The sequence below is a fragment of the Cibotium barometz genome, chromosome 50 (assembly GCF_041138505.1).
Source record: "Cibotium barometz isolate CiBa-2024 chromosome 50, ASM4113850v1, whole genome shotgun sequence".
Classification (NCBI taxonomy): domain Eukaryota; kingdom Viridiplantae; phylum Streptophyta; class Polypodiopsida; order Cyatheales; family Cibotiaceae; genus Cibotium; species Cibotium barometz.
The window spans coordinates 3,202,820-3,215,231 of NC_141095.1; the positions used below are offsets into that span (position 1 = coordinate 3,202,820).

At 43.4% G+C, this 12,412-nt stretch overlaps 1 protein-coding gene across 4 annotated transcripts in view; it reads left to right on the forward strand.

Moving 5' to 3' along the window:
* Positions 1-11,478, forward strand: part of LOC147609727 (NEP1-interacting protein-like 2) — a 58,461-nt gene extending 46,983 nt beyond the window's left edge. For 3 of the 4 annotated variants that reach the window (XR_015264152.1, XR_015264151.1, XR_015264150.1), the window contains 3 exons: positions 10,135-10,308; positions 10,410-11,001; positions 11,129-11,478. Coding sequence is in view for 1 of the 4 variants with exons in the window: in XM_086786894.1 (XP_086643020.1) it covers positions 10,135-10,308; positions 10,410-10,532 (297 nt within the window). In the remaining 3 variants the exon portion in view is untranslated. The remainder of the gene's footprint in view (positions 1-10,134; positions 10,309-10,409; positions 11,002-11,128) is intronic. The other variant, XM_086786894.1, reaches the window with a different exon arrangement.
* The last annotated feature ends 934 nt before the right edge of the window (positions 11,479-12,412 follow it).

Consider the following 12,412-nt stretch of genomic DNA (forward strand, 5'->3'; position numbering starts at 1 on the left):
GGGGATGACGGAGAGCTAAAATTCAGAAATCCACCTCGTTTAAAGCATGGAGATCCCGCATCCCAGAGGCTGAAATCTTATATGCAAAAGGAAGAGGTGACTGTCACTTCTCGTCATGCATCCTCTCCCCAAGGCACTAAGCCTGACAGACATATGTATGCCAGTGCTCATGGAGGGCATGAGAGTCACATGCATGCAAGATATGTATCTCATGGTGACAGGTCTGCTTCCAGAAAAATTTTGCCTTCTGAGTTGTCTCATGGAGAGACTATGCCATATGCAGGTAAGTCACATGCATCTGAGCTTCGAGTTCGTGGAGCACATGCCAACGTGCCCCATGAAGCTTCTATGACGGCCCATGGAGCCCATGCAGATAGGGCCACCCCGTTGGATAAGGGGAAAAGAAAAAGAGAGGACCATGAGCCTCATGCCAGGAAGCTCAAGGAGTTCAAAGCAGGTGATAAATCTGTAAAATTTGATGTCTTTCATGGTGAACACGATGCTTCTAAGGTGTTAGCGTTTGTGGCACAGTTCGACATTGCTTTTAGCGATGAAGACTTTACAGAAAAGTCGAAGGTGCGCCATGCTAGCATGTTTCTGAAAGGCACTGCTGCCCATTGGTGGATCACCGAAAAGATCACCAAGGATCCCATCTCTACTTGGAAGGAATTCAAAGACAGATTTTATGCTCAGTTCTTGCCACCCAATGCAGAGCAAACTCTCACTCAAAAGTGGGACAGGCTGGAACAAAAAGATAATGAGAGTGTGCAACAGTATGTGAACAAATTTTGGAAAGTGTTGCTGGAAGTGACTCCCTTCATGCTAATCTCTGAGGAGGAAAGAAAGAGGAAGTTTCGTTCTGGATTGCAACCTGCTTATAGATCGGGTATTGAATTGCACCCAAAACATACGTTGCAACAACTCACAGCTTCTGCCCTTGCCACAGAGCAATTGGTGCTTAAGATCAAGCAGGATCAAGGAGGTTCCAAAGCAAAGGACAAGGCTGTCCCAAATCAGCAAAAGGGTGGACAGCCATCTAAAAAGAACTTCCGGGAGCCTTACAAGGGTGGTAAAGCTGAAAATAAAGAACAGGGCCCAAGAAAGAACAAATTTGGCTTAACCCCGGAGCAAAGAGAGCAATATTCTAAGGATGGAAAATGCTTTTCTTGTGGTAGCAAAGACCACATGTTTCGGCAATGCCCAGATCGCAAACCAAAGCACGAGGACAAGCACACCAAAGCAAATGTTCATGCAGTTCCTGATGTGCAAGGTAATACAGGTCATGATGCTAAAGAGAGAATGGTTTGCAAGGCTTGGGGGCAAATCAAGGATCAGCCCGCATTATTCATGTTTGATGACTGTGCAACTGACAATTTCATCTCTATGCAAATGGCAGCTGCATTGGGTATTGAGGTTGAAAACATGGGACCTCAGATTGAAGCTGAAGCTGCATTTATTGGCAAAGAGGTGCAGGTTACCCCTTTGATTGGGAAGTTGCGTATTCATATACAGGGCTACCTTGACAATGAGCATTTCTTAGTTGCTCCTTTGAATGGATGTGATGCATTGTTGGGCAAGCCGTGGCACCATAGGCTTGAGCCCCGCAAAGACTACAAGTCCAATATGATTTCCTTTATGCATAAAGGCCGCATGCACTTTATTGATGCTGGCAAAGAAGGGGATTCCATCCCAGTTGTATCACACATCCAAATTAATAAAGCAATGAAAAAGAGTCTTTCAGCGTACTTGATTTTTGTGCGTGATAGTCTTGTGCCAAATCATCAAAGTGTGGATGCTATGTCTAATGATAGGCTGAATTTTCTTAATGCATTCAAAGACTGTTTTGCTGACTCGTTGCCAGGTGAATTACCTCCCCAAAGGCCCGAAGATCATTGCATAGATCTTGTGCCAGGTAGTTCTCCACCTAACAAACCCGCATACCGAGTGAGTGCTGCACAACAAGAAGAAATTATGAAGCAGGTTAATGAGCTTTTGGAGAAAGGTTTGGTTCAGCCCAGTTCCTCACCTTACTGCTCTCCTGTGCTTCTTGTTCAAAAGAAGGACGGATCATTCCGTATGTGTGTAGACTATAGAGCTTTGAACAAGCTTACCATCAAGAACAGATTTCCTATTCCACGTATTGATGATATCTTGGATAAGCTTGATGGCTCAGCTTGCTTTAGCAGACTTGATTTGAAGAGTGGTTATCACCAGATTCGCGTGGTGCCACAAGATGTCCATAAGACTGCATTCAGGACAGCCTTCGGATTATATGAATTCTTGGTAATGCCTTTTGGTCTCACCAATGCTCCTGCTACTTTTAATCGTATGATGGATAGGATATTCCGACCCCATCGCAAGTTTACAGGAGTCTTCTTTGATGATATCTTGGTTTTCTCTAAGAATGAGCAGGAACACAGAACTCATTTGGTCACAGTGTTCGAAGAGTTGCGGAAGCATAAACTTTTCGTCAATGCCAAGAAAAGTGAGTTTTTCCTTTCAGAGATTCATTATCTGGGACATATTGTATCCAAGGATGGAGTTACAATGGATCCTGCAAAGATAGAGACTATTCGGAATTGGCCCGAACTGCAAAACGTACATCAAGTACGAAGTTTTCTGGGATTATGTTCGTACTACAGGCGTTTCATAAGGCATTTTGCTATGATTGCCACTCCTCTACATGATCTCACGAAGAAGAAAACTGTTTTCAAATGGACTTCAAAGGAACAAGATGCTTTCTTGCAGCTCAAGCATGCGATCATATGTGGTCCAGTATTGATTGTTCCTGACTTGCACAAGTCATTCGTGGTTGAATGTGATGCTTGTGGTGATTGCATAGGAGCTGTCCTAAATCAAGAAGGGCATGCAGTTGCATACGAGAGTCGTCGTTTGCATGATGCTGAGCTTCATATGGATATCTATGAGAAAGAGCTCTTGGCTGTAATTCACGCCTTAAAGATTTGGAAACACTACCTTCTTGGGGCTGAATTTGTGGTCAAGACAGATCATCAAAGCTTGAGATACTTTCTATCTCAAACCAAGCTTTCAGAGAAGCAAATGAGAATGGCAAATTTTCTTTCCATGTTTCATTTTCAGATTGTGCATACTCCAGGAAAGAAAAATGTGGTGGCCGATGCACTATCTAGGAGGCCTTATATTGCTGCAGTCTTAGTGGCCTCTCATGGAGATCTATCTGCTATGAGAGATTTGTATCATTTGGATGCTGATTTTTGCCATGTATGGACTGATTTGATGGCTGGTCATTCACATGCCTCTTATGTTATCAATGAGGGTTATCTCATGAAGGATAATTGCCTATGTGTGGTGAAGGATTTGCGTCCAAAGGTTATGGACGAATGTCACGCTCCACCTTATGCTGGTCATAGAGGTATTATGCCTACTACTCGCATGATTCAGAGATATTTCTTTTGGCCAAGCATGCGTAAAGACATTGAGGCTTATGTGCGTGCATGTATTACTTGCCAAAAGGTGAAATTTGACAGGCAAAAGCCTCCAGGTTTGCTTCAGCCATTGCCTATTCCCTCGCAACCTTGGGAAAGTATTACGATGGATTTTATTATGGATTTGCCTAGATCCCAGCATGGGAATGATGCTATTTGGACTATTGTGGACAGGTTTAGCAAGCAAGCTCACTTCTTGCCCGTCAAGAAAACCATTAAAGCTGATCATATGGTAAAGCTTTTTCTTGCTAATATTTTCAAGCATCATGGTATGCCTAAATCCATTGTTGGGGATAGAGATCCCAGGACTACAAGCCTATTTTGGAGGGCTTTGTTTGATAATATGGGTACTAAGCTTGAGTTTTCATCAGCTTATCATCCCCAAACGGATGGCCAAAGTGAAGCTGCGAATTCAGCTGTGTTGGATTTATTGAAGTGTTATGTGGCAGATCAAAAGAGTGCATGGGAGAAGTATCTTCCACTTGTTGAGTTTGCCTACAACAATACAATCCATGCTTCCACAGGAAAGGCTCCATTTGAGGTTGTTTATGGCAGAGTGGTCTTGCCACCCATCCTTCGTACCAAGGATGAGATTTTTGCTGCTGATGAATATGTTCGTGACTTGGATGTTGCCTTTGGTCAAGTGCGGACAGCCATTGCAAGATCTCAGGATAAGCATAAAATGGCTGCTGATAAGCATAGAAGGGACATGGAAGTCAAAGAAGGTGATTGGGTATTGCTGAAATTTGAGAAGGCTAGGCTTCGGAAGAGGCCAGGACGAGAAGGATCATATCCTAAGCTTTCTCCTCGCTATTATGGACCCTTCAAGGTGATTCACAAGATCAATGAAGTGTCATACAGACTTGCTTTACCTAGTCATTGGAAGATTCACAATGCTTTTCATGTGAGTCTATTTCGGAAATATGTGGGGCCAGATCTTGATCAGCCTGTCACAGAAGATCCGCCAGAAATTGAAGAGCTGGAGGAGATCCTCCAGCCAGAACAGATTGTTTTTCACAAGGAGCGAAAGCTACCTGCAGGAAAGCTTTCCAGGAGATACCTTGTGAAGTTTAAGAATTATTTGCCTATTGATGCCAAGTGGGTAAATGAGGATTATTTTGCAGATTATCCGCAATTGTTGCAGGCATATCTTGAGGCTTTTAAGTTGAGGTCAACTCTTTAGAAGCCCGGGGGGATGTCACCAATTGGCCGACCATTTGGTCCATTCCCACATTTTTGCGTCTCGTTCACTTGAGGCCAGGCCAGTGTCTCGTGTGAAGAGGCCAGTATTTTGCTGACATGGACGGGAGCCAGGACTGGTGCCACCCGTGTGTTAGCAGGATGGTGTCGTATGGACGGGAGCCAGACCAGTGCCACCCGTGTATGACCTGGACTGTGTTCGATCCATGGGACTGTCACGCCATGGAAGAGCCAGTATTCGTGCCGTGTTTTACCTATGGGACTGTCACACCTAGGGAAACTCGTGCCTGGAACTGTGTCTTACCTATGGGACTGTCACTCCATAGGAAGACCAGGTTTTTATGTAATAAATGTCGTGCCAGTTTTGTGCCGACAAATATTTTGTACATGTTCCATGAACGGGAGATATGTCCATGTTACTTTTGCACATGCACACATATTTTGCATGTTTGAAACTGTTTTCGCATGACATGTATTCGTGTGTTTGCCTGCCTGACGTGTTACTTACTGAGTGGGGACGCCTGCCAGTGAGTCGTGAAGTGTGCCCTGTATTCTGACGAGTTTCAGTGCATGTGAACAGGTGGTAAGTATATGGTACATGTTGTTTTAAATGTTTTAATTACTAACCCTTTGATTTATAAGGTGAAGTGTTCACATTCATTTAAATGTGGGCACCACTTTGGGCACCCACTTTGGGGCCAAGGTGGGGAGCCCCATTTAAGTGAGTGTGGGGGTGGGCAAAGGCACCTACCCAAACTCCCCCACCCTCATGCATGCGTGGGTATTATCAACAGTTAACTCCACCTTAATTTATTAAAAGAAATCTCTCCATCAAGCGTAAAAAAAAAACATCGCTTCTCCCTGGCGTTTTATCATCACCCTTCGTAAGCTATCAGGCGGCTGGAGATTTGCTACGCCTGCTGCTGGGGTGTTTATGCTACTGCTGCCTGCGCCAACCTCTCTACAGGCGGGCTGTGAACTGCACAGCAGGTGGCCACCCATCTCTGTACTGCTGCGCCTACTGCTCCTCTCCCAGGCGGCTGCCCCCACTTCAGGCGCATCTCTGTTTTACCTCTGCAGGCGATTCTTTCTGTACGGCTGTACCACCTCTGCAGGCGACTCCCTCTGTACGGCTGTACCACCTACAGCAGGCGGCTCCCTCTGAACGGCTGTACCTCCTCTGCAGGCGACTGACCGCCACTATACAGGCTGCATATTTCCCCTTGCAGGCGGCTGTGCACAGCATCATTACTTGCAGGCGGCTGTGCACTCCATCTCCAGTGGGCTGCTCGTTCTCTCCACAGGCGGCTACGCCTCCTCCTCCACAGCAGGCGGCTGTGTTCTGCACAGAGATAGTTGTTTTCTCCTCTGCAAGCGGTTGTGCCTCCTTTACATAGGCGGCATCTCCTTTCATCATAGGGAGGCTGTTTCTTCTTCACAAATACCTCGGGTATTGGACTTCCTCCTGTCATCCACAACAAGTAAGTGATTTTCAGATTTGAGTAAAGCATTTAATGTTTAAATCTGGTAAAAGAGTCGTCCCGCTCGGCCTACACCCGTTCGGTGCCGGGTTGTCCAAGCTATATGGGCGAACCTCGGTCCAAAGGTGCTGAGATCGGGAGAGCCAGGCGTTAGTACGAGAGCGCCTGTCTGTGCGTGGTCTCGGAACACCAGTGTGGTGCTCTCCGCGGAGTCCAGTGAAAGCACAGGACCGTAGCGATTGGACCACACTAGTGGTCAATCTGCTTCGAGCTTCTACATCGAAATTCGAGTTATTTGTTTAATACTGTTTTCATATGTACATGGACATCATCTGGTTCTCAGAACCCATGGAGCATTGTATTCTTTAAATACTCCCAATAAATATATCATATATTGAGGGGGGGGTCGGCCCGTTCCGGCCCCAGTGCTGGTGTCCATCTTTCCATTTCTGTTCATTTAAATTTCAAGTTGTTTAAAGTTGTCCATTTCATATTTGTGGTTTTAAAGTTGTGCTATTAATCGTGTAGGTGTCCAATTGAGTCTTTCCCACTTGACGGGATCGGTTTCAGCCACTAAGGCCTAGGGGCAACCATTCATAAAACATTAAAATACTAATGTTCTAGTTCCCCCCTTCACACCTAGGGATGACCACACATCATTATCTCTGTCCGGGCACCCCACATGTGAATCATTTGATATTTTGACTCAGCAACCACCATGCCCACACTTGTGCTGTTCCATTTTCACAGGGCCATGACAGATCCTATACCCATGTCTTCTTCCACCTATTTGGGCATGGGTTTCACCATGTGAAATAGAGCTAGGAGGGCCAAACAGTTGCACCCAACTATGGATTTGGGCATTTCATGAAGCGTAAAGATCTGTGTAAAAAACTTGCAAGCCATATCTTCAGCTTTGATGGTCTTCTTAGTAAATTCCATAGCAATGCTTTCCCATGGCTAGAGGGGATAGGCAAAGACTGAAGTAAACTTGGGGCCTTTTGCCTATCAAACTTTACCTTTTGGCATGTGATACATTTCCTTACATAGGAGTCAATATCCTTATACATTCTTGGCCAAAAGAAATAACTTTCCATCATTTGTGTAGTGGTTAAGATCCTCTGTTTGGCATAAGGTTGAGTGTGGCATGCATCTATTATTTTCTCCCTCGTAGACTTAAAACCACACATAACGGGTCATTCTTTATCAAATAACCATATTTTGCACAAAAGATATATATGTTGTCCCTGCGAGCAAATCAGCCCATATGCCAATGAAATCGTCATTCGAATGATACATATTTCTCATATCAAACAAGTCTTGATGAGTTGCAATTGAAATTGCAACAATATAAGGCTTCTGAGATAATGCATCTACCACATTCTTGTTTCTAGAAGTATGCATAATGTGAATGGAACATGGATGAAAACTTCACCATTCTCATATGCTTCTTTGAAAGTTTAGTTTGCGCAAGGTAATGCCTTAAAGTTTGCTGATCCGTCTTCGCAGTGAAGTTAGTCCCAAGCGGCATGAATCGCTTTCTCATATACTCCTAATGAAAGCTTTGCATCATGCAACTTTTTGTAGGCAACGGGTTACAACATGTCCTTGATTCAAGGTTGCACCAATGCAATCATATGATACATCGCATTCAACATTGAAAGGGTTTCACAAGTGAGGGATTCCCATTTAAATATTGCCCTCTTCTTTGGAAGTTTATGCTAAGGAGAGCAATATGGACAAATTGACGGATAAATCATCGTGAGTATGCACAACGTCCAAGAAAGGTCTTGACTTTGGCCAATCCTTAATTGCTTGTATCTTGAAGGATCCATACGAACTCCATAGACAAAATGTGTCCCAAGTAATGGATTTTTTATTTTAAAAAAGTTAATTTTTTTGCCATTTATGAACACACTTTTTGCCATTTATGAGAAGCTTGAAGCTCCTCAAACACAATGTCAAGATGCTTCCTATGCTTGGAAAAGACCAAGATATCATCAAAGAAAGTACTTGTGAATTTCTTGAGTTTGGAAAATTCGGTCCATCATTCGATTGAATGTTGCAAGAGCATTTTGTGAGTCGAATACTCCTACAAAAAACAAAAGATGTACGGAAAATTGTCTTATGGATGTCTTGTGGAGCCACAGGAACTTGGTGGTCAGCAAGTCAATTCGGTTAAAATATGGGGATCCATTCAACTTTTCCAAATATCACCAATCCTCAATATCAGGAAACCGATTCTTGATGATAATCTTGTTAAGAGTTGTGTAATCTACACACATCCTAGAGGATCTATTCTTCTTTTGCACAAGTAATATTGGTAACCAACAAGGGGATGAACTTGGCCCTTATATGTTCCAACGTTGCCTTACAAAAGTTAATTGCCCGTTTGAGCGAGTAAGATGGCAAAGGACCTTACGATAGGTTGGGTGGGCCTACGGAGTGATTAACACTTGAGGACCCTACGGGGAAGGAGCATCAAGACTACTGTTTCTGGACTGGAGTGTTACATTTGGGAGGAGCTTCTCTTCCATATATGGGGGCAGGACCTGCCAGAGTTTGTTTGCACACAGGGCAGCCTTGCCTTCTCCTGTTCAGATCAACGTGCCGAGAGGCCCACCCCTCTCACGCTTGGACTGCTAGGTGGATAAGTGGGGTTGTGACAAAGGAGGCATGGTAGGCATTCTACCGGGCATGACCTTCTCAGACCATGCCCGTGTTATTCTAACCTTAGCAGAGCTTGGCCCAGCCGAGAGCTAGTAGTCTGCATGCATTCCAGATCACCTCCTTCAGGATCTAGTTATTTCTGCCCTCATTGAGGAGATCTGGGCCTCTCACAATTTCCCCTTAGGAGTGTGGCGATTAAGCGTGATGCCGTACTATTTGAGATTAACTCCTTTCTTCAGACGGCCGCACAGGAGAGACGACCAAGCGGGAGAGAAGCCTTCAGCGCAGCCTAGCCTCACAGTAGAGGCTTCAGGAGCAGACTCTGGAGAGCGCTTGGGTTAGTGGCCACGTGGAGGCCGCCGCCTGAACCACTTTAGAGATCTTGGAGGAGCAGAGCATTGAGTACAGATACCATGTGAGAGCTTCATTCTGGACCCAGGCTGGGGATCAGGTCTCCCAAGAGTTCTTTGCCGCTTCAGGACCCCACTTTCATGGAGAGGGGATCAGGGCTCTCCGCCAGCGGATGGCATGCCGGTATCCCTCTTCCTTGAGATCTCATGGGAGCGGGCCCTTTCAATGAGGTCATGCAGAAAGGCTCGTTTCTCGAGCACCTGATCAAGGGTTTGATATGCCTCATCCCGTGCCACTATCTGGAAGAGTGCGGTATCGAGGGTTTAATCCAATCATGCGGGAAAAACATGAAGCCTCTAGCCAATGAGGTGATAGCTCAAGTGGTGAAGGTGTTTGCCTAGGACCAAGAGGTCCTGGGTTCAAAACCCCCCTTAGTGCTTCCTCAGTGGCATCGCCTACGGGCCTACGGGAGGTGAAAATTAGCAACTATGGGAGGATCTTGGGCCAAAGGCCAGTTGAAAAAAAAAAAAAAAAACATGAAGCCTCTCAACTTTCCCTACAATCCTGCGCTCCAAGATCTGCCCCCCAAGAAGGAGCCCCATACATCACCGTAAGGTGTCAGATAGCCATCCCTTAGTGTTGGTCTCCAGGAACTGTGCCTAGAAGTACTGTCTCTCAAGGAGCACCAATGAGGTGTGGAGAAAGAAAGAAAGAAATGTTTCATTAACGTCTTCAAAAAGACCCGAGGGGCAATACAACAGTACATGCGATCCATGTGAGAACTGTAAAGTCATAAAACTCTGAAAGAGAAGAATGGTCATGTATGTCTAAAGAGAACGGTGCCCGTATATTATGTGAACCTTGCATGTGTAGTGTGTGTGTGTGTGTGTGAGAGAGAGAGAGAGAGAAAGAGAGAGGGAGAGAGTCACTTTCAACTGTAATAAATGATAACATGGATTTTGACACAGTTATATATCGCTGAAATGAGCTATGAAGAGGTTTATGAAATGTTCATACCGGCGGAAAGTAGAATCAAGGGTGCTTCCGATGAATTTTTGCGGAGTCTTCCACAGCACATAGTTACACAGAGCAATAGGAGAGATGCCTCGGGAGATGTGATATGTTGTGCGATATGCTTGCAGGTAAAGCTTAATTACAAGTTGTTTTGCTGATCTCTGTGTTTTGAAGTGCTTCCTGGCGATCTTTTTTGCCTGACTGCAGCCTTGATTTGACACTGAAACAGGAACTAGAGCAAGGAGACACTGCCCGCACCTTACCAGCATGCAATCATACGTTTCATTTGAATTGTGTGGATCGATGGCTGGCCAAGCATGTAATTTGTCCTGTCTGCAGACAGTACATGTAAATTGTAGGTTAACTCGTTCTTTGCCCCAGTGATTTGCTCTTTTGCTTTTACTGCCTATTGTAAAGTATGGCATATCTAAGTGTCTAAAAGGTATGTAGCAATGTTATGTAACAAATGACATATAGCTCTAGCCCTACTATATAGCAATCCTATATATCACTGTAATATATAGACAAGTATGTAGGACTATCTCCCAGATGTAAAGTATGGCATATCTAAGTGACTAAAAGGTAAGGGTTGTATAGGTATACAAGATTTCCCAAAAGAGCATAGACATGTGGAGACTTTTAAGTGCTTCATAAGAATAAATAGCTAGTGCTTCTGGTAAGACCAAATGTTGAGAAGTTTTTAATTTGGTGCTTCAAGCGTTTCCACCTAATGATATGGACCAATTGCATGACACGCAACATGGATAAAGCAATAAAGGCAACATTTCCTAAACAATGAAAAGACAATAAATTCTTTTTAGGTATTGTGATCTCCCTATTTTTTGTGCTATTATTTTTATAAATAGCTGAATTAATATTTAACAACACTTATCGTATTGTAGGTTGACTCTAACAACATCATTGTTCATTGTGCCTACATGATTTCAGGGATATCCAACATCACAAGAACTTGGACAAACTAATTTTTGGGAAGAAACTTGACTCTATATGGAATCGTTATCCATAGTTCAACAAACAAAATACATTATTGGTCAATGACTGTTACAAATCTATCCCCAATGACTAGGAGAGCTATATATCTTGCTAGAGTCATTTGATCCAAATGATGAGGAGCAGGTACTTGACATGATTTCTTATGCCCTGGTTGTACATGTGAAGCATTATAGATGATCAACGAACATTCACTAGATAGAATATGCTCTTGAATATTTCTATCGATGTTTTTGACTATCATGTTTTGTATACTAATCCCACATACGACCTGACTAACAATACAAGTGACCTGAAAAAATAGTGATATGAATATATATACATCTATGAACTCAATATAGATATCTTTTTAAGTAATTGTGTACAACCTTCCTATCTTTTTATGAATGAAGTTTATCAAGTTTCTCAAGGTATGGAGATTGAGTTAGTGTCTCATCAGTTTATGTTGATGGCGATAAAAGTACTTTGACTTGAAGCCTATGAATTTTTAATATAGTAAGCATTAAATGTATACTACTTTATATGGCAATGCATGATAGATTGCTTCATGTACTTCATGAGAAAGGTAAAACAGTGACGCTTATGTGTCCACTAATTGTAGTCAAAATTAAATAGCTCTAACTAGATGGCTAAAGTGTATAGCAACATGATCATCCTCTAATAATTGGTAGTGATCGTCATCTTTTGTTTATAATACTACAGACCTGACACAAAATAAGATCCTCTTGGACACTTAGTCCCCCATGCATCAGAAATTGTTTTCTCTATCATCACCTTTGTTGCAGTGCATTTCAAAATAATATAGACCTGACACAAAATAAGATCCTCTTGGACACTTAGTCCCCCATGCATCAGAAATTGTTTTCTCTACCATCACCTTTATTTCAGTGCATTTCAAAATAAGAACTTAGCTTGGTCTCATCATTGCCCTTTTTTGTATTGACAACATATCCCTTATAGACGAGGTCACTAGTAGTGCATTCATATGATGAAACCTTATCTATAGGTTAGAGTTGGAGATGGACCCACTTTTTTAGATGTGACTTGCTGGTACACATTCTCCATATCCCATGCATACATGCATTGCAATAGCAAGACAACTGCCTTTTTTTGATTTGTGTTTCATCGTGCTTAGAAAATCCGCATACACTGCATGGATCCTGTGCCTTCAACGGTGTCACATCCCTAGGTGTTGCTTCGATCCACGTCACCAGTCTTTAT